The 22639-nt window shown below is 41.1% G+C and overlaps 1 protein-coding gene and 1 long non-coding RNA gene across 6 annotated transcripts in view; both read right to left on the bottom strand.

Annotated features, from left to right (window-relative positions):
* Window positions 1-640: 640 nt before the first annotated feature.
* Window positions 641-2223, bottom strand: LOC148001928 (uncharacterized). Its single transcript, XR_015634459.1, has 3 exons — window positions 2069-2223; window positions 1468-1548; window positions 641-1072 (listed from the first exon to the last, which is right to left on the bottom strand). It is a non-coding gene; the product is annotated as an uncharacterized LOC148001928 (long non-coding RNA).
* An 8691-nt stretch (window positions 2224-10914) lies between these two features.
* Window positions 10915-22639, bottom strand: part of LOC148001927 (uncharacterized) — a 51011-nt gene continuing 39286 nt past the window's right edge. For 2 of the 5 annotated variants that reach the window (XR_015634443.1, XR_015634446.1), the window contains exons 4-8: window positions 20501-20603; window positions 19762-19898; window positions 18250-18381; window positions 17405-17588; window positions 15113-15800 (exon numbers count right to left, since the gene is read on the bottom strand). Coding sequence is in view for 1 of the 5 variants with exons in the window: in XM_087579612.1 (XP_087435738.1) it covers window positions 18267-18381; window positions 19762-19898 (252 nt within the window). In the remaining 4 variants the exon portion in view is untranslated. Of the gene's footprint in view, window positions 15801-17404; window positions 17589-18249; window positions 18382-19761; window positions 19899-20500; window positions 20604-22639 lie in introns of all 5 variants that reach the window. The other 3 variants (XR_015634445.1, XR_015634444.1, XM_087579612.1) reach the window with 3 other exon arrangements.

Genomic DNA, 22639 nt, shown 5'->3' with positions numbered 1-22639 from the left:
CTACCATGATTACACTTCCAGCATCTGACTTCTAAATGGTTCATAGAAAAATATATATTAAAAAAATCACAAAATTAATAACTGGTAAATGAGATGAAACTGAAATAGTATTTGATTCTAATTTCTCACTTATTAGAATGTTTAAAAACAAAACAGTAGGGAAGAGGTAAACAAGCTTATATGGTTTCCTGCTTAAGTGTTAAACAGAACTTCTTTGTGCACACCCAGATTTTCATCTTTCTTCTGAGGATTAAAACACAGACACACCCAACTTGAGTGAGAACAGGACAGCTTGTCACCATGGTAGCACTCTCACAGGTGGCTTGCAAGGTTTCCCATTTTACTCAGGACTTCCTTCTCTTCAAACTTAAACTCCACCCCCACCCTCTTCAAACCTGCCTCTCCCCTGAACCCCTGCCTCTGGCTCTGGCTTGCCTGGATGCTGTTTTGTGAGTATGCTGATGAGAAATATTTGAATGCAGCACTGGAATGCATAGTTTTCGTAAAATACAAATTGCAGTCTGCCTTGAAGCACATGAAGGAAACACAAGTCAAATTTCTCTTCACCTCAGGATCTGCTTTCTCAAGACAGCCCCATTTGATCATTTGATGTCTTTTTTTTTTTTTTTTTTTTTTTTCCCCCGGAGCTGGGGACCGAACCCAGGGCCTTGCGCATGCTAGGCAAGCGCTCTACCACTGAGCTAAATCCCCAACCCCTTGATGTCTTTTAAAAATGGTTTCCCATCCACATTCAACAAGCTTTATTTCTTTTTTGTGCATTTTAAAAGCACATTTTTTTAATCTTTTAAAGATTTATTTTAAGGGCGTGTGCGTGCTTGGTGCATGTGTAAGTGTGTATGCACTCACATGTCCACACGTGCACTCATTGGTCCGTGAGAAGGTAAATCAAGGGTGGTAGATTCCGTGGAACTGGAGTTACAGCCAGTTGTGAGCCACCAAGGTGGGTGCTGGGAATTGAAATCAGGTCCTCTTCCATAACAATACGTGCTCTTCATGACTGAGCCATCTCTCCACTCCATATTCTCTGATCTTGCTGCATTGAATGGGACTTCTACAACAATGAAAAAAATTGGTTGAGAAAAATCCTTAAGTTACTCCTGGTTCCCCGTTAAACTTTGTTTCCATTTATTTACTGATTGGTTGATTGATTGATTGTGCAGATACACATCACAGGTCATGGGCAGCCAGATGGTCAATCTTGGCAGCATGTGCTGCCAACAACCACCCCATTTTCTTTTCCCCTTAGAAATCACATTCTCAGAATTAAGTCCTGTGTCTTTGGACAGTCCTTGCCAAGATGAGCTCTCATCCGTTGCATTTTATCCTCAGTTAGATTTTTTTAATTCCTTAAAGTAAGGACTCTCCCTTCTGTATATTTTTTGATGACTTAGTCACTGCATTTTTACTGTTTGTGCTTATTGGATGAAAGGGTTAATTAAAAATTACCTTTTCCAGGAAATGGATTCAATTTTTCTGCAGATCAGTCTGGGTGTGCTAGAAGTCCTCGTGATTGTTCTGGAATCATTGCTGTTGGAGGCCAATGCAACAAAAGGAATGTTCTTACTCACACAGCTTTGGGAACAGTAGGCTTGCTGTGGCTGATGATTCGGCAAGTGCTTTACTATAGATTTCCCAATTGAAGATGCACCTGAGAAGCAGGCACCATCCCTGTAGGCTTAAATGACTTCTCACCACCTAGGAACAGGTCCCACCTTAAATTCCTACCTGAGCCAAGTGCATATTCATTTATACAGTTGAAGGCCAGAGTTCACATAAGCCATGCCTTTAGGAAAGACCTACTGAGGCCATGCTAGGCCATAATGAATTTTCCTCAGGGACCTGTAAAGTACTGATTGCCGAATATGTTCATGCAACATTTAATGGTTACTCTGTACCAATCCCTATGGTATTGGTGACAATAAAATCATGAAGGCTACAACCCTTCCTGGCAAAGACTTTATATTCATGGCTTATGTTTGTGAATGATTTTAAAATTTAATTTCAATAACCTCTATTTTTATTGCATATCATTTTACAATGTGCTTACATTTTCAATGTCCTTATATCCTGACAAATCCAACCAGGCCTGAAGATGTAAGTTAAAGGCACATATAATCCAGATACTGATCAGCGTAGCCTGTCTTTCCTTCTTCAGGGGTTCTTCTTTTTCTTATCCATTAATCCCTGTTTCAACCCCTAACACTAGAAAGGAGAGAAACACGGAGAGAGGAGAGAGAGAAATTAGGAAAATCTCTGCATCTAAATTGTTTCTTCTTGACCATGCTACTAAAAAACTTCAACCAACCTCATTAAATGAACAACAGCCACCCTCCCCACCTAAAGGAGCTCTAGCATTTCTATACCCTCTGAAAACTTCCTAGAATTCCAAACATTACACAATTGTAGAAACTATCTACAGCAGGTAAAACCTTGCCTCTGCTAGAGCATGAGGCAAATCATAGTCAGCTGCTGTGGACAGTCCAAAGAGGTTCCACATCCCCACAACTGGAATTAAAATACAAACATAGTCTTATAATATTCCTGTTTTTAAAAAAGAAAACAAAACTGTCACTACAGATCACCATAGCTTATACAACAGTCTACTGTAGAATATCAGTTGCTTATCCTGGTGGTGCCACGGGTGACTGTGAGCTGCCCTACCAACTGCCCAGCACTGGGAGAGAAGAGAGAAGAGCTCTGGGAGAGAAGATTTCATGTTATGAGTCAGAGAAAGTATCATCAGGAATCAAAGTTCAAAGCACAAGATGTATGGAGATCATTTCATTTCTGCTTTGTCTTGTTGAAATGATATTCCATGAACTATCTGAGGTTGTTGTCAAGTGTTCACAACTGAAAGGCACGAAGCAACAGTAAATTTTACCTTTGCTAAAATGCATTGAATCAGTCATAATGGAAGTGAGTCTTTCTAAAGAGCTTCCACAGTATGTCTATTCTGTTTCCTTTATTCCTACAAAAGATAAATGCTGTGACTTTATTAAATAGAGTGTGCTCAGTGTAAGATAAGTAATCCGTAACCCTTGGCTCACTGTGATTCACACAATCCAATGAATTAGGCAGCGGCAGCCATGAAAACTGAATGCATAGCCCCCAGGGTACTGTGAATGGAACCAAGTAATATAACCTGAGTAAACTGATGGTTGCAAATTTCATAAGGACGTGAAGGCCCACTCCCACTTCTTTATAACAGTCTTGTGAAATGCTCTCACCTAAACATCAAAAGGTCGGGATCCACTGGGCTGAAGAAAATGCAACCTGGTTTGTTTATCCAATGCTTCAGGAACAAAACTCTACAAGATTCCCAAGGTGGGTTTGGTGTCCATTAACTGGCTGCTCTTAGCCACCTTGTTCTCCAAAGGCCATGTGGTTTAGGATGCGGTAGGGTAGACCATGAGCTGCATGTTACTTAAACATTATCTCAGAGGTTATGGAGTTGACAACTGGAAATCTGTAGGGCAAACCATCAGGCTGATTTCTTCTCCAGGAAGGCGTGGTTTGGCTGTTAGTGTTAGCTGAGGACCAGCCAGATTTCAAGATGATTTTTCAACACTTAAAGTGACCTGATGTGTACATCTAGGAAAGACCCTCACAGCAAGACTGAATATCTAGGTATTATAGCCTACCCAAGTCAACAGATAAAATATACTGGATACAGCTACTTCAGGAACTGTGAGCTAAAACAAACCCTTCCTCCTCTAAGCTGCTTTCGCCAGTCTATTTTATAATAGAACAGGTATAAAACTAAAGCAATGAGTTTTAACCAGCTTACATCTTATTTAATTTAATCAGGTTAAAATCTTACATATGATGTCAAAGGACATCATAAAGAAAGTAAAAAGAAAATTGAAGGATAATATGCCTAAATTAAACATCTGGTAAGAAAATTGCATTCAGAATGTGTAAAGAATACATACCCCTTGATTTGACAAGATAACCCTGTTTTAAAATAGAAACTACCGTATGAAAATATGATCAACATTATTATTCATCAAGGAGAGGTAAATCAAAATCACAGTGAGATACGATCTCATCCCTGCCAAGGTGGCTGAGATAGAAACACAGACAATAACCGGTATTGGCAAGGATGTGGAGAAATAAAGTCCCATGAATTACTCAGAGATCCGTAAAGCGAAACAGTGATTTTGGAAAATGGTTTTTTCCAATTTCCAAAACATCGAAATATAAGTTCACCCTGCAAATCACTTCCCCAAATCAAAACCACACACACACACACACACACACACACACACACACACACACACACACACAACTTATAAAAGTTTTTACTTACCATACTTCATAATAGCTAACCAGTGGAAACAGCCCAAAGGTTCGAAAGATGAATGGTAAAATGTGGTATACATGCAGTGTGGTAATAAGGAATGAAGTTTAAACTAAACCATGGATGGACATTAACATGTCTGTGCTAAGATGCCGTCACAGTATATGATTGCATTTACATGAGAAATCCATGATGAAAACATCTTTAAAGACCAGAAGTGGGTTGGTATATCAGGGGCTGTAGGGATGTGGACTGATACTGCTAAGAGGTATGGGCTTTCTTTGGGAAAGATGAAAGTCTTTGAAATCAGTATTGAGCACATGGCTGTGAAAGAACTAATACCCACTGAATGGCTTATAAGAACAAATTTTGTAGACATGAATTATGACTCAAATCTGTTTGGGAAAAAATGAAGTCTGCATCCTGCTGCAGCTTTATTTTTGTGATGGTTTTCAAAAACGTCAGAAATCCACAAAATTTGAGATTTAAAGTTATTTATCTTTTCTTGAGACACATCTGCTCCTAACAGTTACCCTTTGGTTGGTTGAACGAGACTTTGAACATCTCTACCTTCAGGCGAGGCAATACTTTGTGGCTAGGCAGACACTGGACAAAACTGCCTGTTTCATCTCCAGACTGATACTGTCCAGAAAAGGACAAATTATGCAGAGGGGTTGACTGATAAGCCCTGCTGACAAGATGGGGTGATCAGCCCTTTCGAATCTGCATTTCAACAGTTGGTCAGTTGATTTTGGGCCAGAAGGCTGAAGACTTGAGCTCACATGTTGCGAACAGGGGCCTGTGCTAGTGGAGATTTGTCTCTACAACCTCTCAGTTGTGGAAGCCGTGTGAGGCTTCCTATGTGTATAGCTATTTGGTCGTTCTGAGATTTCTGACAGGGTTGAAGACTGACTATAGACTCATAGCCTGTCAGGCTGTTTAACTCTGAATATGCATACTTTATTGGATGGTTATCAGATAGTATACAAGCTATCCAAGATATAATATAGATTGTAAGCCTTTCTGAAGCTGGAATGGAAAACCAAAAGTTCTGTTAAACTGATAGAGTGTATATGTATATTTGTGTGTGTGCATATGTGTGTGTGTGTATGTGTGTGTGTATATATATATATATATATATATATATATATATATATATATATTGCAACCAAAAGTAGATAAGATTTATGAGGCTAAGGAGTGCATGAGGACAGGAGCCTGCTATAGAGATCTACTGGGAGGCACACACAAATCATGTCAATTACAGAGGCGAATGCTAGCAATAAATCTTTGAGGTGAGAACTGGACCCAATATGGAGGAATTAGAGAAAGGGTTAAAAGAGCTGAAGGGACTTGCAACCCCATAAGAACAACAATGCCAACCAACCAGAGCTCCCAGGGATTTAACCACTACCCAAGGACTATACATGTACCGACCCATGATCCAAATGCTTATGTAGTAAAGCATGGTCTTATTGTGCACAAATAGGAGAAATGATTGGTCTTGTTTAGGTTGGACCCCCAGTGTAGGGGAATGTCAGAGGTAGGGAAAGGGGGTCAATAGGAAGGGAACACGTTATAGAAGAAGGGGAGTGCCTGGTATAAGGGGACTTATTTCTGGGAAAACAGGAAAGTGAATGAAATTGAATAACATTTCAAATGGAAATGAAAAAATATCCAAGAACAAAACAAAACAACAAAATAAAACAAAAAACAAAAATCGCATTTACAGCTTTAAAAAAAAAGCCACAATCAGGAAACATAGAATTCTATGACTTTGGATTTCTTCAAATAATTTCGGGATCCAGTTCAGATCTGGGTCCAGGCTGGACCAATTAGGTTCCTGCCTATGTATCCGGAGGCACTGTCCAGTTTCCTCTTGGGCCAGGAATGTGGGCAGAGGTGGGCAGAAGTGGCGTTCTGTCCTGTGGTAAGGATCGTCCAAACTTCTGGGTGTTCTGCTCTCTCCAAAACAAAATTTGGGTGCTGGATTCCTGATTGCTTTTAATCTCCCTTATCCCATGTTTTTATTTCCTGGGAAATATTACAGAAAACCTGATGTATATCCCATTAATTTATTCAACACTGTCATCCACAAAAGAGCATAATTAAGTGGTACCTAAATATTTGACAACAAGGATTGCATGATGAACATGGTATTCACAGAGTTGGCAACACAGTCTACAGAGAAAGAATAATTGCCTTTGTATCTCAGTCTGACTGAGAAGTAATTATGATGCCCAGTTCCCATGAGAATGCAGAGATCCATCCCTCTCTGACAGCTGTGGGACTTCAGATGGTGACACCACACCTCAATAAAGGAGGTTCTTAAGAGTGAAGTTTGAGATCACTGTTTTATTTAAGAGAATACATCCAATATACTCAATTGTAACCAGATGCACATAGGAAATGTATACAGTTTATATCCTTATCAAAATAGTGAATCAACTGCAAGAATAAAACAAAAACAAATAAATAACAAACTTTCAAATGAATACAAGAAAAACCAAAGAACCAAAATAATCAAAACTCCAACCAAAATCTAAACAGAGGAATTGTGCTAAACATTCTTTTGCTGCTCATTTTGCAGAACAGACTTATAGCCTGTGGTTGACCTTGGAACATAGTAGACAAGCAGTTACTGATGGTAATAATCTTTTCAAGTGGAATGTAAGGAGGTCTCTTCTGTTGGAGTGGGGTATGAAGGACAAGGCCATCCAATACCGAGTATAAAATACATTACAGTATTGGTCTCAACGTATTTCCAAGGTTCTGGACTGATCTCCTTGAAATTCTTCTGGATGACCTATCAGGACAAGTACAAAATTGGATAGGTAGACTCTTCCTAGATGCCCACCATCTCTTAATTGATGTGCATCAGGTCTTCTCAGAGTCCCTCCAAATGTGCACTCTTTCTGGGGAGAGGTGAGATGAAAGGACAGTCTATTCAATCCAAAGAAATCAAACTAAAGGAGGAAAATGCAGGCCACTATTGCGATGGATAGTAGGGATGAGATGCAATAGTGGTGTATTTGCTGTGCACATTTAGTACTACTCCTATAGCACTTCTCTCCAAGGGAGAACTTGTCCTGGTCTGTACCATGTTTGACTTTCTGCTGGAGAATTTCAGACCTAGCAGAGCAAGGGAAAAAGGGGTTACTGAGGGATTGTCTATTCAGCTCTCCCTAAAACAGCAGCTCTATTCAGTTGGACAATCCAGCATGACCTGTCAGCTGAGGTCATTCCCTGCATCCCCAAGTGTCATAGAGTACCTGGGCTTGGATTTATATCTCAGCTTTTAAAAACTGCTAGAAACTGGACTGTGAACTATACACTGTACTAGTATTAAAAGAAAAATTAGCATATTTTTCAAAGGTCCAGGTATATTATGTTGAATAATAACACTGTAACTATGTCTGAACCTCAGTTCAAGAGAGATATGACCAACCTAGAATACAGTTTGGATGCATTAGAGAGAACCTGACCAGAATTGAAGTGAAGATTACGATTATTTTGGCAGTGAAGGAACCTGCGTACATTCCATTTGTAACCGCTCTATCTGCAAATACACAGGAAAACCATCTCACATCAAATCCATGGGCACTGCATAGATCCTGTTATCACTGAGAATGTTCTCCATGCATATCTTCCAAGCATACACATGGAACATTAAAGGTGATTGTGATGTAGAAACATAACAGCACACCTGTAAGACTATCATTATTGTAATGCAATTTGTCAGAGGACAGAGGAGAAAATATCCCCAGATCTTATCAGAGAGTTCACAGGAAGAAAGAAGTACAAAATACGAAGAAATCCTGAGGATCATACATATTGTTCCATGAACAAAATTCACATAAACTGTTCCAGAATAATACTCTGAGTAGTTCTTTAGCTGCCTGAGGGTGAAAACCATGTCAGTGGTCAGCCACCCAAAAAGGATAGTTGTATAGGGACAGGAAATCCAATTGGCTACTTTCTGCCAGCCTGTGTTCCTACCTGATCTCAAAGATATCTGAATGCTTCTGCATTGTTTCTCCCAAGTCACTTTCCTGGGTGATCAGTTCTTTCTGCTTCAGAGTGTCCTGCATTCTTTCCTCTAATCCTTCCTTATTCTGGTCATCAGATGAGTGTACTGTCAATGGAACCATGCATGCATGTGTGCACACACAAACACATGCACAGACACACTAATACCAACTCTCAAACACACAAGACAGTTGTGTTCACACAATATAAGCATAGTACAATGCAGTCAAGTGTTTACTTTCCCAGTTAATCTTTAATGTAATGATTCCCCAGGATACTCTGGAAGCATAAAAACAAATATTGAGTGGGATATGTACATAGCGGCCGTAGCCTATACACAGCTCAGTCAGTGATGTATTGTCATCTCATAAAATGACATAGAATTCAGGTTCTTGCATATTGCCCAATCTGGCTTATCAAGTTCCCAAGGCTGTGTAGAGCAGGTTGTTTCCCAGCAAAGAATCATATATTCGTGGTGGACTAGACTTTTGTTTTTGTTCACTGTTTCAGACTTTCCCCAAAGTGTGCAGCTTCTTTTAATAGGAGCTCTCATTACCACAGCCTGACTGACTTCATGCCCAAAGCTATGCCCCCAGAATCATAGGAAATCTCCATATCCAGAATCCAAATGAACAATTTTTCTCCCTATAATGTGATTGTGTCACAGATATTTGGGTTAAGTAAGTAAATGCTTACATGGATTTTCTTACACTGAATCATAATCCATTGAAGGGCTCCAACCTATGTTGCATTTTCCCTCCTTGGCTGACGGACATCTGGAGAGTTTCTCCTTCAGGGCTACACTAGGGATCACTACAACCCTGATGTGCCCTAGTTGCAATGGCAACACCTCCTCCTTGACGTGGAATCTCTGTGTCAACTAAAACTTCTGTTCCACTTTATGAACATGGCTTCTCATAAGCCTACCTGTTCTTACACTCCCAGACCCATCTGAAGGTCCTCATTTCTCCTAACCCCATTGAGGCTGAACTTTACTCAGAAAAAATGATTTTGATTAACAGCACTTGCAGAATGCTACACAGATAACATAGGGGAGTGCTTTAGATTATTTGTGCACCTAAAGGGGCTCCTGAAACTGCCCTGTTCTTGTACCATAGCATAGCTATGGAACTTTTGCTGGATGACGATACAACTCCAAGCAACTGAAATTCTCAATGAATAAAGTCCAAGCCAAACTCCCAGCTGAAGTTGTAACTGTGCCAAGATAGCTGGAAAGAAATGGTAACAGGCAATTTGGAAACCAACCTTGGAGAAGACACAGTGAGTGACATAAACTTCCAGTCACCTTTCACAATTAGTGAAGAAAAGAGAAGCAACGTAAACTCATGGACTTTATAGAGAAGTCTTGCCCTTACCTCCCTGTATTCCATTCCTTTGATGTGCTCCAAAGGATTTCAATACAGATCAGTAGTTTTGCCCCTAATCACTTGAAAATCTAAATTTACAGGTGTTTTTGTGCCATTTCGGGGGGGTTGCTTTCTAAAGGACTTTATTGTCCTACTTCTATACCATAATAAAAAGGGACCTGCAAGTTCCAGGACTGTACCATTTGTTAACACTGTGAAACACGACTCACTTGAACATATTTTCCACCCTCCCCCAGACTTCACAAGATAAACATGTTACAATTTTTTGAAAACTGAATAAATTACTAACTTAAGGGTCCTTTTGCTGTACAGAGCTAGATGGAGATGTCAAATGATTAGGTAGCTGCATTTCATGTTTCATGGATGTAAAGTGAACACTTAGAGTACTTTTCTCATTAAACGTGGAAATAGAGGGAAACACACGTTCACTACTGCACAAACACACAAACATGAACAAGCATTCACACACTTACACACGCACACACAAACACACAAACACAAACACACACACATCCACACACACTGACAAATGAAAACTTTGCTTTTATGCAGCATATTTCTGTTGAGTGAGGAATTAGTGGGAGCTACGCTGTGTACAAGTCTTTTAGACTCAAGCAGGCTGTGCTGCCCTGGCCTGTACTCATTTCCACTTCAGGAAACCTTTCTATGCAGATACTTGGCTGGTCCTACAAGTAAGTTACATGTTCTGCGCAGATAGCCTAAACAACACAACATCAACTTCCCAAGAGAGAGATTTCTAGGAAAAGACTCCATCAAGCTCTATGTTGACTCTTTGTAGGCCCCTCACTAACACTACCCTGTTTCCTTCATAGAAGACTTTGAAAACATCAGAAGAAAACAGTGACTTATAGTCACTTACCAGGAACTTTTCATCACAATAGAGTTCAGGTGATATTAAAACAACCTCAATGGCAGTCAGAAAAAGGCTAGAGAAATAACCTACACTGACTTTTCTTAAATGCAGCACTGTGTAAAATATTGTGAGGGAATCTATTCCTAAAAGAATGCCATGCCCATGACATAGTCAGCAAAGCAATGTCAGCTGAGGGATGCACTACAGATTCCATGCATGATTGTCAGCGCCAGCATCAACACAGTACCGAAAATTGGGCGAAAGCCTACGGGATGAAAGAAACACACATACACACACACAGGTTATCGTGTCAAGCCAGGAGAGGAAGAGAGAGGAAGAGAGATAGAGATAGAGAGAGAGACAGAGACAGAGGAAGAGTGGAAGAGCGAGAGTGAGGAAGAAGAGTGAGAATCTCCTGTAGCTTTATTCACCACTTATATACCCAAGTCTCCAGGTAGAAAATAACTGGGAAGCACAGTGGGAAACCCTGGCTCGTGACTACCTGGCTCGTGACTTCGGTAACAAAAGACCGACTAGGAGACCTGAATTAATTAGGGAGAAATCCAAGAAGATCAGCCTAAATCTCAAGGATAAAGGCTGAGGAAGCAAAAGGCAGAAGTAAATTGACCACCACCCAGGTGTGGTCCAGGTGTGTCAGTTCCACATGCATCAGCCGGGCTCAGCAGAGGTCATGCAGTGGAGACACCGGGTGTTTACTACTTGGTCTTTTCTTCCTGTGTCATAAACACATGGGAGAGGCCTCTGTCCAACAATCCCATGACTTTTACTGTGGCCATGCAGTTACAAAGCAGCCAGGCCCAAATCCAATATGGCTCACTGCATCTCCCCCGTTATTCTTTTATAAAAGACTATTAGGTGGAAGTAGTGGTCTGAGAGAGATCAGACATGCCTCACAGAGTGCCCAGCTCGGCCATGGCGAGCCACTCTTGCAGTTAGGACTGCAACCCAATGGCTATGAATGAACTTATGCTGTAACACACCGTTCTGGGCTATACGTGTGTGTTTATTGGGGGAGAAACTGGGCAGAGGAGCATTTGACTGGCCCGTACATTTAAACGGGATGTAGCCACCTCTGTCTTAGGATCGACCTCTCAAACCCCAGCCTTATCCGTCATAGGATCACCTTGTCACCCCCAAGGTTCCTGTCTTAGATTGGTCAAGGGTCAGAGGAAGTTGCCCGTCCCTGAGGATAGCTACATTGGATCATCCTCTCATTCCTCTTACTTTACCCCAGGGGCGAAAGAGCAGGGGCCAGATGGCATTAATTTAAGAGATTGTGGAAGTTGAGCCTCTCCCGATAAGTAGTGGGCACCTCATCTGGTTCTCCTCAGCTGCTACCACCAAGGGCCGTAGTCAAGCTGTTCCTATAATAAAATTTAGAATTCCCAATTGTTAGCAACTACTCCAGAAAGTTCACCCACTGTGCTTGCCTAACAATAGATTGGGGGAGGGTAACTCAAGACACTGCAGACACAATGGCTGCAGCAGTAATGGCTGCTACAATAGCAGCCATTCCCAGGACAGTTCAGGATCGGTCATTCTTCTCTGGAACAACCAGCAGACAATGGAACCATTTCTGAGATCTGCACAACCAGGGCAGAGTTCCCCAGTCCACAGCAGCTTCACACAGATGGCATTCCTGTGAAGCTACAGACTGCAAGATAACAACACCAGTCAAGGCAGCAAGAGTCACCAGGGGAATGAGGGGGGCAGGGGTAACAGCTGGAGTCCAGTCTTCTCCAGCAATCAGCAGTGCACAGAGGGTTGGAGCGCAGGCCGCAGTGGGACGGGACACAATGACTGCAGCAACGCCAGAATTTCTGTGATGACAAAAGATGAGGGGGAATCCTCCGTCTTCCTCTAAGGGCACAGGAATGACTCCAGGAACCCGAACCATGAGAGCTGAATCTTCATGCTCCCAGGATCAGCATGTCTCACCAGCCACTCAGGCAGCTGGCACACTCCTGTAGCATCCTGTAGAAAAAACACAAAGATTCCCTCTTCCCCATATAAAATACCTGGACAGGATCATGCCAATATGTGGATCTTTCTATTTCACCTAGGCAGAAGTATGCCTAGTTGTAGGGTGCCATAAACCTTGGCATTCAAATTTTAAAATTGAAATAAAAAGAGTATTATTTAGCATACAGGGATAACTCCCCCTTTTTATTTATTGAAATTTTGTTAAAATATTATTTATTAAGATAAGTCCTCGAGGATTAAATTGAGGACACTGAGTATTTATAAATTGACTTGTTTACCAAATTATTGTTTTGGTGATATAAAGAATGAGATTTTTTGACTAATTGTTTCTATGTAAGGCCTATAATCTGCCTGGTATCATTGTCCTCCCTTGCTAAGGGGTCCAGGCAATCCAGTTTGAGTTCTTAAATGGCCTATAAAGGAACAGTACTTAGTGCTCTTAACCACTAAGCCATCTCTCCAGCCCCTCACCAGCTTTATTTGCCTAAACATAAGCATTAATTAGAAATGTCAAATCCTGTAAACAAGGTCCAGATTTAGCCTTATTTAGAAATCCCTGAGTTGGCAGGGTGAGGCTGGGCATTGAAAGTAAGCAAATGGAGTCTTCCTCTTTTCGTGAGGGTGTGTTATCAACTCCATTACCATTTTCAAAGAGCTGGGTCTATGGTTTTGTTTAGTTCTCTGAGCCAGAGCACTGAAAGGACAGTGAGTTGTCAGACAATTTACACTGAAATCATCACTCACTGATTTCATGTAGAAAACTTGCCTCTAGCAAAGTATTAAGTAATTGAAATCAATTGTAAACCACAAGCCACACATTGGCTATCTGTATATGAATTGAAAGCTTGATTTTTTAACATTTAAAAACAGTGGCTACAGGACATAATCTAATAATCTGTGCTGAAGCAGCAGAAACTCAAGAGAATAAACAAGTGATCCAATCATAAATGTAGCCTTTTCATTAGATGAAACACCTATAAATACAGTAAGCACATTTTCTATGGGTTGCATGAACAATTTACAGTAAATCCAAAAGCATGCAAAGAGTAAAATTATCAATTTTGCCTGAAAAATTTGTATAAGTGATAGGCCAAATATCAGTATTTTGTAATAACCAATTTGATTGATGTTTGGAATAAGGTATGTTTCACCAGGTTTCTTTTTAAAATACTTCCATGACTCTAGCCTACAATTCTGTATTAACACAACTGAAGCTATATCTCCAATGAGGAAAACAAAGTTAAGTCCTCTGGTAAGGTGAGGTACTTTGGCAATTAACATATCCTTAGAAGCTTAAAATTAGTTTTAAATATTCTTTTCTGGAGTAGTGTAACAGCTATTCCCCAAATATTAAAGCTCATTTTGAGAGCAAAGATTTGTAGTAAAAATTTCCATATACACTGAAAGATTTAAAGTTCTAACTTTTTACATTGAAGAAGCGACAAAATTACATAATACAAGGCTGTTAGCAATCCTCTAAATCTATCTTGAAATGGCGGTTGAAGTAAGCAAACAGGCTGTAATGCTCTCACAAGTTCTAAAACCTCATCAATCCTTCGTAAATCCTGTAACAATCTCTACCTGTTTGATTTTTTTCTCAATTATAAATAAGTTTGAGTTAGTCAATGTAACACTGGCAATCCTTAATCACAATCCTTAAATTCTCCTTGAAACACCAGAGCACAACCACAACTTTGGGAAGTCACCAGAGTTCTGAGTATGTGACTAGGCAGCTGTCCTTGGGGCAGTGGAATTAGCATTAAAATACAGATAACTTCAGGGCAAACCACAACTTTAGAAAGCAAAACTCAACCTCTAACAATCTAGTCTCCAAAATCCAGTCTCCAAAACACCAAGTCTATCCTTCATGCTACAAAGTTTGACTGCCAATTCCTACATATGAATGCACGATGCTGTGGTCTCCAATACCTCAATAAAGAGACATTGTCCTAAATTCTTTTAGAAGCCTGGTTTCTAGAATAAGAGTTCCATAAAAATATTTTCTCAATTTAGACCTATTTCCCTAGGTTGGCTCAGGCTGCATGTTGTCTAGAATGACTTTATCCAAATTACCAGCTTTATGTCAACTTTTTGGTACTGACATTATACCTTTTTAACCATATCCTATAACTTAAAAGCCAATAGTCCATAACCAAGGCATGTAGAGCATATTTATACATTTAAAACCAATAAGAAACAAAATTGAAGTGGCTACACATATCTTTAATATTTAGACCAAGCACCAATTTTACTTTTTCTAGCTGTAATATTAAGAGATGTACCTTGTCACCTGCTAAGAATAAGTCAGGGATTTTTCTAAGAGAAACAACCATCCGCTCCCTTAACATAGAAGCTGAGGAGCTGCTGGCGACTTTAAGATCAGCTCATGTAGACGCTCACCGCCGGGCAGCTTCTCCAGCTGACCTATGCTCCTAGCTACAGGTGCAGGGCTCTAAAGGCCGATTGAAACTGCTCTTTATTCATTTTTTCCTTTTTGAAACGAGTTAAAACCAAATCAAGATGTGAACGATTGACAGATAAAGTTTTTACCATTTTTTCTTTTGAACATGAAACATAAAACATTTAAACAAGAGAAACAAAAACCACAGACATAAACTGACAGACATGGACAGCTTGGTACACCAAGGACAGACAATAGACATAAAGGGAAAAAACTAGATGGTGTCCCACCGAAGGGACACACATATCCTACCTATGGAACCCAGAACCAGAAATAAGCATTTCTCCAATAGGAGCCAGCAGAGAGGTAGGACGTCTCCTGCTTTCCCTCTGTTCCTAGGAGAGCTCTGAAAAGGTTTTTCTCTTTCTCCAAAGCAACCTCGGAGAGTCCGGGAGGACTGTTTTTCCCAAACCCATTCTCTCTCATGTCTAGGGTGTAAACTATCTCTAGTCAGGGTACAAAGACTAAAATATAACTCTAACAGAACGCATATGCAAAAACACTTTACCGTTACCTTGTCCCTTTTTTATGACAAGATTTACTCAGGCTAGTCCAAATCATCCAGGCCTTTTCTGGCCCATCTTACCCCAATCCGTCCCTTCTCCTATGCCGGCCGTGCTCCAGGGACGTCCCTTAGGTGGTACCCCCTTTCTTCTCCGATCTCGGTGGGACCTCCATTTGTCGGCGCCAGCACTGACACTGTACCGAGAATCGGGCGAAAGCCTACGGGATGAAAGAAACAGACATACACACACACAGGTTATCGTGTCAAGCCAGGAGAGGAAGAGAGAGGAAGATATATATATATATATATATTAGAGACAGAGACAGAGACAGAGACAGAGACAGAGGAAGAGTTGAAGAGCGAGAGTGAGGAAGAAGAGTGAGAGTCTCCTGTAGCTTTATTCACCACTTATATACCCAAGTCTCCAGGTAGAAAATAACTGGGAAGCACAGTGGGAAACCCTGGCTCGTGACTACCTGGCTCATGACTTCGGTAACAAAAGACCAACTAGGAGACCTGAATTAATTAGGGAGAAATCCGAGAAGACCAGCCTAAATCTCCAGGATAAAGGCTGAGGAAGCAAAAGGCAGAAGTAAATTGACCACCACCCAGGTGTGGTCCAGGTGTGTTAGTTCCACATGCATCAGCCGGGCTCAGCAGAGGTCATGCAGTGGAGACACCGGGTTTACTACTTGGTCTTTTCTTCCTGTGTCGTAAATACATGGGAGAGGCCTCTGTCCAACAATCCCATGACTTTTACTGTGGCAGTTACAAAGCAGCCAGGCCCAAATCCAATATGGCTCACTACACATGATCATGGTGAAGCCAATGAGACACACCAGAATCTTCCAGGGGGATACCTCTATTCAGGTAAAGTTAAGGAATCTAATCCATATTTTTAAAATAGCTGGATGGTTTAAGGGTGTGTTGAGACAAATAAGAGAAGGGGCTCCTCCTGGAACAGGACAAGTGATGCAAAGATTGCTTTCCGGCACAAAACAGAAAGCTTCATGTTTGTGGAGAGATCTAGCTCAAATGACTAAGGTAGAGAATGACTGGACAAAATCACATGTCATTAACTGGCCTCCCCACATGCCCCTGAAGATGCAGGTCCTCACAGCAATGCACCTTTCTTAGTGAGAATTGGGGGTATATATGAATAACTTTTTTCTTGAAGTCACAACTCTAATGCCAACCCTCAGCCTTTGAGAAACCTTTTCCACATCCCTGCTCTTCAAACCAGCTTCAGGTTGTAAGGCCCAGATATGAACTCTCCAGGAGCCCTCAAATGAGATAGAAATGACAGGCTGCTACTCAGACTCTGTCAGTTATCCAAGATCTATGAAGCATGAAGGCACCATCTTCATATACGGGGAAAAAGGGGGAGGAAGAACAAAATCACAATAAACACCATCTCTTTGGCATTTCCACCATTCTCTCCTCCTTACAAACTACTTAATTCCTGGATTCTCACACGATCTCTGTTAAGAAAATGAGCTCTGGGCTTTTTCTTCATCCCTCAAAGCCCTGTGCAAGTCTAAAGAGAAGCTCCCACATAGCACCCTCCACACATAATGACATGTAGTGTTGTGATGTGTGATCAACCTATCTTCCTAATAAACTGCAGATTCTTGAAGAGCAGGAGCATTTGCTTTACAAACATGCAGTTTCTTGAAAAAGGGCTATCTCCACAGAAAGCCTTGTAAATTTTCATATAAATGAACACTTGGATGCGACCTAGGTCAGTCAATAGACAGTTATAATGGTTTGTCAATGTTTATGGTGAACACGAGGACAACCTGACCCTGAGACCTAACCCTACCTGCTGTTGCTTGGCACTGTGGACACAGATGTTCATTCTGGACTCTTCACAGAACCCCTTTGCCTCCAAATAGGATGCTGGCAGTTCAGACTGCTCCACCAGCAGTTCTCTGTTCTCATTCAGCAAAATCTGTATATGGTTCTTCAATTGAGTTTGTTCACACAGGAGCTGGGAGTGCCTGATGCTGAACCAGAAACAAAAAATGGTAAATCCCAGCCAGCTTCTATGTACCTATCACTCTTGCCAGTACAATCATTACTTCAAGGATCCTCATCCCCAGATATCCCCAGAATAACAGTATACAAGTTAGCACCAATTACAGGAGGTCAAGTCCAGAATCCACATTCCACATGAATCAAAGTACTTCTGAAAATCCTGACACTAAGAGAGTTTATATGAATCAAGGAAGAAGAAATGGTCCATATGGGTGCTTATATGTCCATGGTATGCTAAAACCATCTTCACATAGTGGGGAAATCACCTCTGAGGGGTAATTGAAGACCCAATAGCTATACAATCTTTCCATGTGTTTCTCATGGATCACAGATCTTTAAATCTCCTGTCAGAGACCTAGAGGTTCACAGTTGATTGATATTCCCATCATGGTGCGAACCTCTTCTATGTAGAGGATCATTAATGTGGAAAACAATTGGAGGGTCTTAAACACTCTTCACAGGTAGGACGACTGAGTCCAAGAGCTACAAATCTAAGACCCTTGCCAGGAGGCAGGTTTCTTGTTAAGAGTCAGACACTACAGAACCAGAGCCCTGACTTTTGTTCAAAGTCATACAGGACAGAAGCATTCCCTGCCTAGTGCTGGGTTCTCATCTCTGTCAGTGACTCACCGGTAGGAACTGTTCACTCATATGAGCTCCTTGTACCTCTCCATAGCATCACTTATTGAGTTGGTTATCGTTTGCAAAGCCATCATTCTCATCGCATGTTCAGATTGAAGTATTGGCAATTCAACATCCAGACTGTGTTAGGGCATGGCCCAAGGAACAAATAACCATTTGAACCCATGATTTCAGAATTAGGTGAAATGTAAAAAAAAAAAAAAATCCAATAAAAATTCAAATTTAAGAAATGAGAGGGGAGGGAAGGATGCGACAAACACAAAGACTGGAGTAAAAACACAACAGTGAGACTCCAACAACAATTCTTTCAAGGAAATATTTCTGCGCAAATCAGCAAACATTTATTTTGAAATAAGGACTCCTAAAAAGGCTATGGAGATGTGGTTCTGCAAAGACCCTCTGTACTGGAATGGGTGGAACCTGTGAAATGCCTGTTTGGGAACAACAAATGTTCAGAATTTGTTACCACAATCACCATTTCTAGGTCCGTTGATAGCTTAAAAAAAAAAAAAAAAAAGAACAATAGAGTCAAAAAAATAATGAAGTTCAAATCAGTCAAAAAAGATTACGTGAAATCAGACTATTGACTGGATTACTTAAACCCAGTTTATACCACATACTTGCTCCTTTGAACTGGGTCCTATTTGTGCTGATTAAACTTATTATCCTGAGCACAGGACAACAGAGCCAGGTTACCAGGTCCAAGGAACTGACTTTCAAGAGTTGGCCAGGTAAGCATGAAGGCATTGACTAATTCTGTAAGAAGTTTCCTCCAGTCTGTGTCACAGCCTTGGGTCCAACAGATAATTATGATGAGATTTCTTTTGTTTTGAAAGCAGGGATTCTCAAACCTTGCTTCCTATTGTTACATGAATTCCCAGAGGGCATAACTACTTAGACAGGGAAGAGGATTTGTAACCCCTCCTTCCCTCAGGAGAGTCCTATCTACCACCAAAGTAAATAGAAGGTGCAAAGAGTTCTGTTGGTCCATGTGGGCTTCCACGCTATCATGACCTGCAAACTGTCCATCAGACAGATCCTCAGATCCCATCAAACTCCCCACACTCCCTGACCATAAGCATAAAACCCACAAATACTTTCACATACATATATACCATCCCATATACAAACACAATTAGGATGCCAATTACATCAATGGAGGTGCCATAGAATCTGTGTATAATGAACAAAATCAGAGTAAAAGAGTGATGGCATGCAGGAATCTCATTCCCTCACTTAGATGCATCAAGTGTGACCAGGTCCTTCCGTCTGTTGACAGAATCTACCTTAATACAAGCTCAGGGACAAGTGCAAAGGAGGTTGACCCAAAACACAGCACCTAGGTTATCTCACAAGCCAATGCCTGCCAAAGCTCCTTAAGATCCAGGATGAGAGGTGAAACTCTCTCGTGATATGAGGTAATGTTGTGTTAGCAGAGAGAGAGAGAGAGAGAGAGAGAGAGCACAAGACAGCGAACAGGTTACTGGGCATAATGACTACCTGCAGTCCCAATCATCATAGATATAAAGGTCCAGGATTTGATAAAGTTCATGCCTCTCGAATTTACACTTCTGGATTTCAAATTTGAGTTCCTCCAGTTCTGATGACATTTTGGGATGATGCCTTCCTACCAAAACCTGTAGATAGATAAACCCAAGTGAATTTGCATACTTGATGGCCCATAGGAGGAAAAGACAAATGTAAATCCCAAAAGGCAGTTGAGGAAGAGGAAATGGTAGAGACTGGGTGAATCCCTCCAGCTAGGCAAGTCCCGGGCAGTGGCTGCTCAGTGTGTGGAAATCAGATCCACAAAGGCATAAAGCAAAGAAAGAAATAAGCATGGTTTCCTATAACCCAATTCCACTTTGGGGTTGTTGTCTGGAACACAGTGTGACTGTTGATCTTACTTGGAACTGGAAGAGATTGCAATATGACACTAACCTCAAAAGAGACATTTGTGCTTTGGGTCCCTTAATTCACAAACTCAGTTCCACAGAAGGCTAAGGTTTTTGCCAGGGGCTGATCATATTTAGCAGGAGAAAAAAAGGCTACTCCTCAATTTCTTAAGTACCAAACATACACACACACGCACACAGGCACACAGGCATGCATGCACGCACAAACCCAAATTCCATGGTTGCTATTCGTTTCATCAGATAATCTATCCCCAAGTAGCCTGATGTTCCCAAGAACATTCCATGCTGCAACATCTCAACAGGTGTTTTCCTTAATCTTTTACCTTCTACTCCAAAGTTCTGCTCAGTTTGAGAAAGTTCTGTGGATCTCTGCTCAGAAACTTTCTTCTTCAATGTTTGAATCACCATTAAAACAGCAAGAAGCAGCTGGTGGAATTAAATTCAGTAATGTCATTTACTTAAACCAATTTATCCTAAACATTAGTTCAACATGGAGCCATAAAACTATTTCGGTATTCATTTCTTCTGTTGTGCTAAATACTTTGAATATAAGACATATTTTATTCTTCCAGCATAGCTCACTCTGAACTAGCCACATTGCAAGTACTGGGTAGCCACAGGGCTGGTGGCCATGGGGTTGGTAGTGAAGCCCCAGCGTTTGTGGTTCATTAATGTGGTTCATTTTACTACCACAAGTGTGAGATCTCCTTGAATAGTTTGTTTTAATTTTTAAAGTTTTCGTGTATAATTTAGTGTAAAATGATTTTGCTTCAATTCCTACTGTATTATTTCCTTCTCTAGAAAATTAGTTATTACTGTATTACTTGTTTGGAAAAGGAATGGTGTTAGCCCCATGGCTCTGATTATTGCTAGTATATTATCTTGAACTCAAGAAGAACTGAGCCAGGACCTGGAAATTTCTGTTTAAACTTGAGGAGAGTAGATGAGTTAGAAACCTGTAAGTTATGTGTCTTAGTGATCTTCATTTCCAGAGATGAGTCTCTCCCCAATTTTCCTTTGAAAACTCTGAGTTCTAAAACTCCTGTTAGGATGAGTTTTCCTTTCGGGGGGGGGGGTTGCGCTGAATTTTATTATTGTTGATTTTTATATGTGTGTGGGGGTGTCGTGAGCACACACACACACATGCACACATTTGTGTGCACATGCATTTGCCAGAGCACACAATGTAGATGTTAGAAGAATGTTGAAGAAGTCATTCTCACCTTCTGCCATACAGAATCTGGGAATGGAACTCAGGCTGTCAGGCCTGATGACAAGTGCCTTTACTTCCTGAGCCATCTCACTAGCCCCACCAGTGTGATATGCTAAGAAAACATAGCCTTTTGTGTTGTTGCCTGTCAAGTAATCTGCCAAGTATTTGGAGCCACTGTTTCCAGGGCAGAGAATAGATCTTCTCTGTCCCACACCCTGCCCCCATGGCTGGCCATCTAAACTCCCTGTGCTAGTTTTGCCAACTTGATACAAACTAGAGTCATCTGGAAGCAGGAACATCAGTTGAGGAAATGTTTCCATCTTACTGGCCTGTAGGAATGTCTCGGTAGATTGTCTTGATTGCTGACTGGTGTGGGAGGCCCCCTGTCCGCTCTGGGCAGTGAAGTGCCTGGGCATGTGTTTCTGGGAGGTATAAGGAAGGCAGCTGAATGTGATCCTGGAGAGAAGCCAGCAAGCAGCACTCCTCTACAGTCCCCAACTCTGCTCCTGCCTGAGTGCCTGCTTGGCTTCCCTCAATGATCAGACCTGTAAGTCAAATAAATCCCTCCTCCCAGAGTTTACATGGTGTTTAACATAGCACTACAAAGCAAACTAGGCCCGCCATCATGACTGAACAGCAACTAGCAGATGTTTGCTGGTTGAGCTGCTCAGTGGACTCTAAGACACCCACGGCATGTGTGCTAATAAAGGGTTGTCTGAGTTTTAGAGATCCAAAGTCAAGAACTTGTTGGCCATGGCTGTTTGTGAAAAGGATTCTGAGAGATTCCCTCTTTGCGATTCATGTTGGAATCTCACTGTTTACCTCAAAGCAGGAATAAAGTCTAGAGCTCACCGCCTGTGAGTGAGTGGTAGGGTCCTTCAGAGTCCAGAGTAATTATTTGAACACGAGAAGGGGAGGGGAGAGGAAATGTCTCGCTTTTATCCAGTGCTCAGTGAATTCAGCCCTGGACAAATGTATATATAAAAAGCACAAAGTGAGATCAGCAGGTTGGGTGTGTGTGTGTCTGGGTGTGTGCTCACGTGCATGTGTGTGTGCCCGTGAGTGTGTGTACATATATACTTGTACAGGAGGTTATGAGTTTGAGAGGAGTGTTAATGGAGACATGGGAGGGGTTGGAGGAAGAGAGGGAGTGGAAGAAATGATGCAAATACAATGTGAAATTTTCAAAAATTAAAAAAGTATTTGAAATTAAAATTTTAAATGGCGGAGAAATACATATTTAAAATAT

This window comes from Rattus norvegicus, chromosome 12 (assembly GCF_021556685.1).
Source record: "Rattus norvegicus strain SHRSP/BbbUtx chromosome 12, alternate assembly SHRSP_T2T, whole genome shotgun sequence".
Taxonomy (NCBI): Eukaryota; Metazoa; Chordata; class Mammalia; order Rodentia; family Muridae; genus Rattus; species Rattus norvegicus.
The sequence above is the reverse complement of the archived record's forward strand: the minus strand, read 5'-3'. Positions and strand labels throughout refer to the sequence as shown.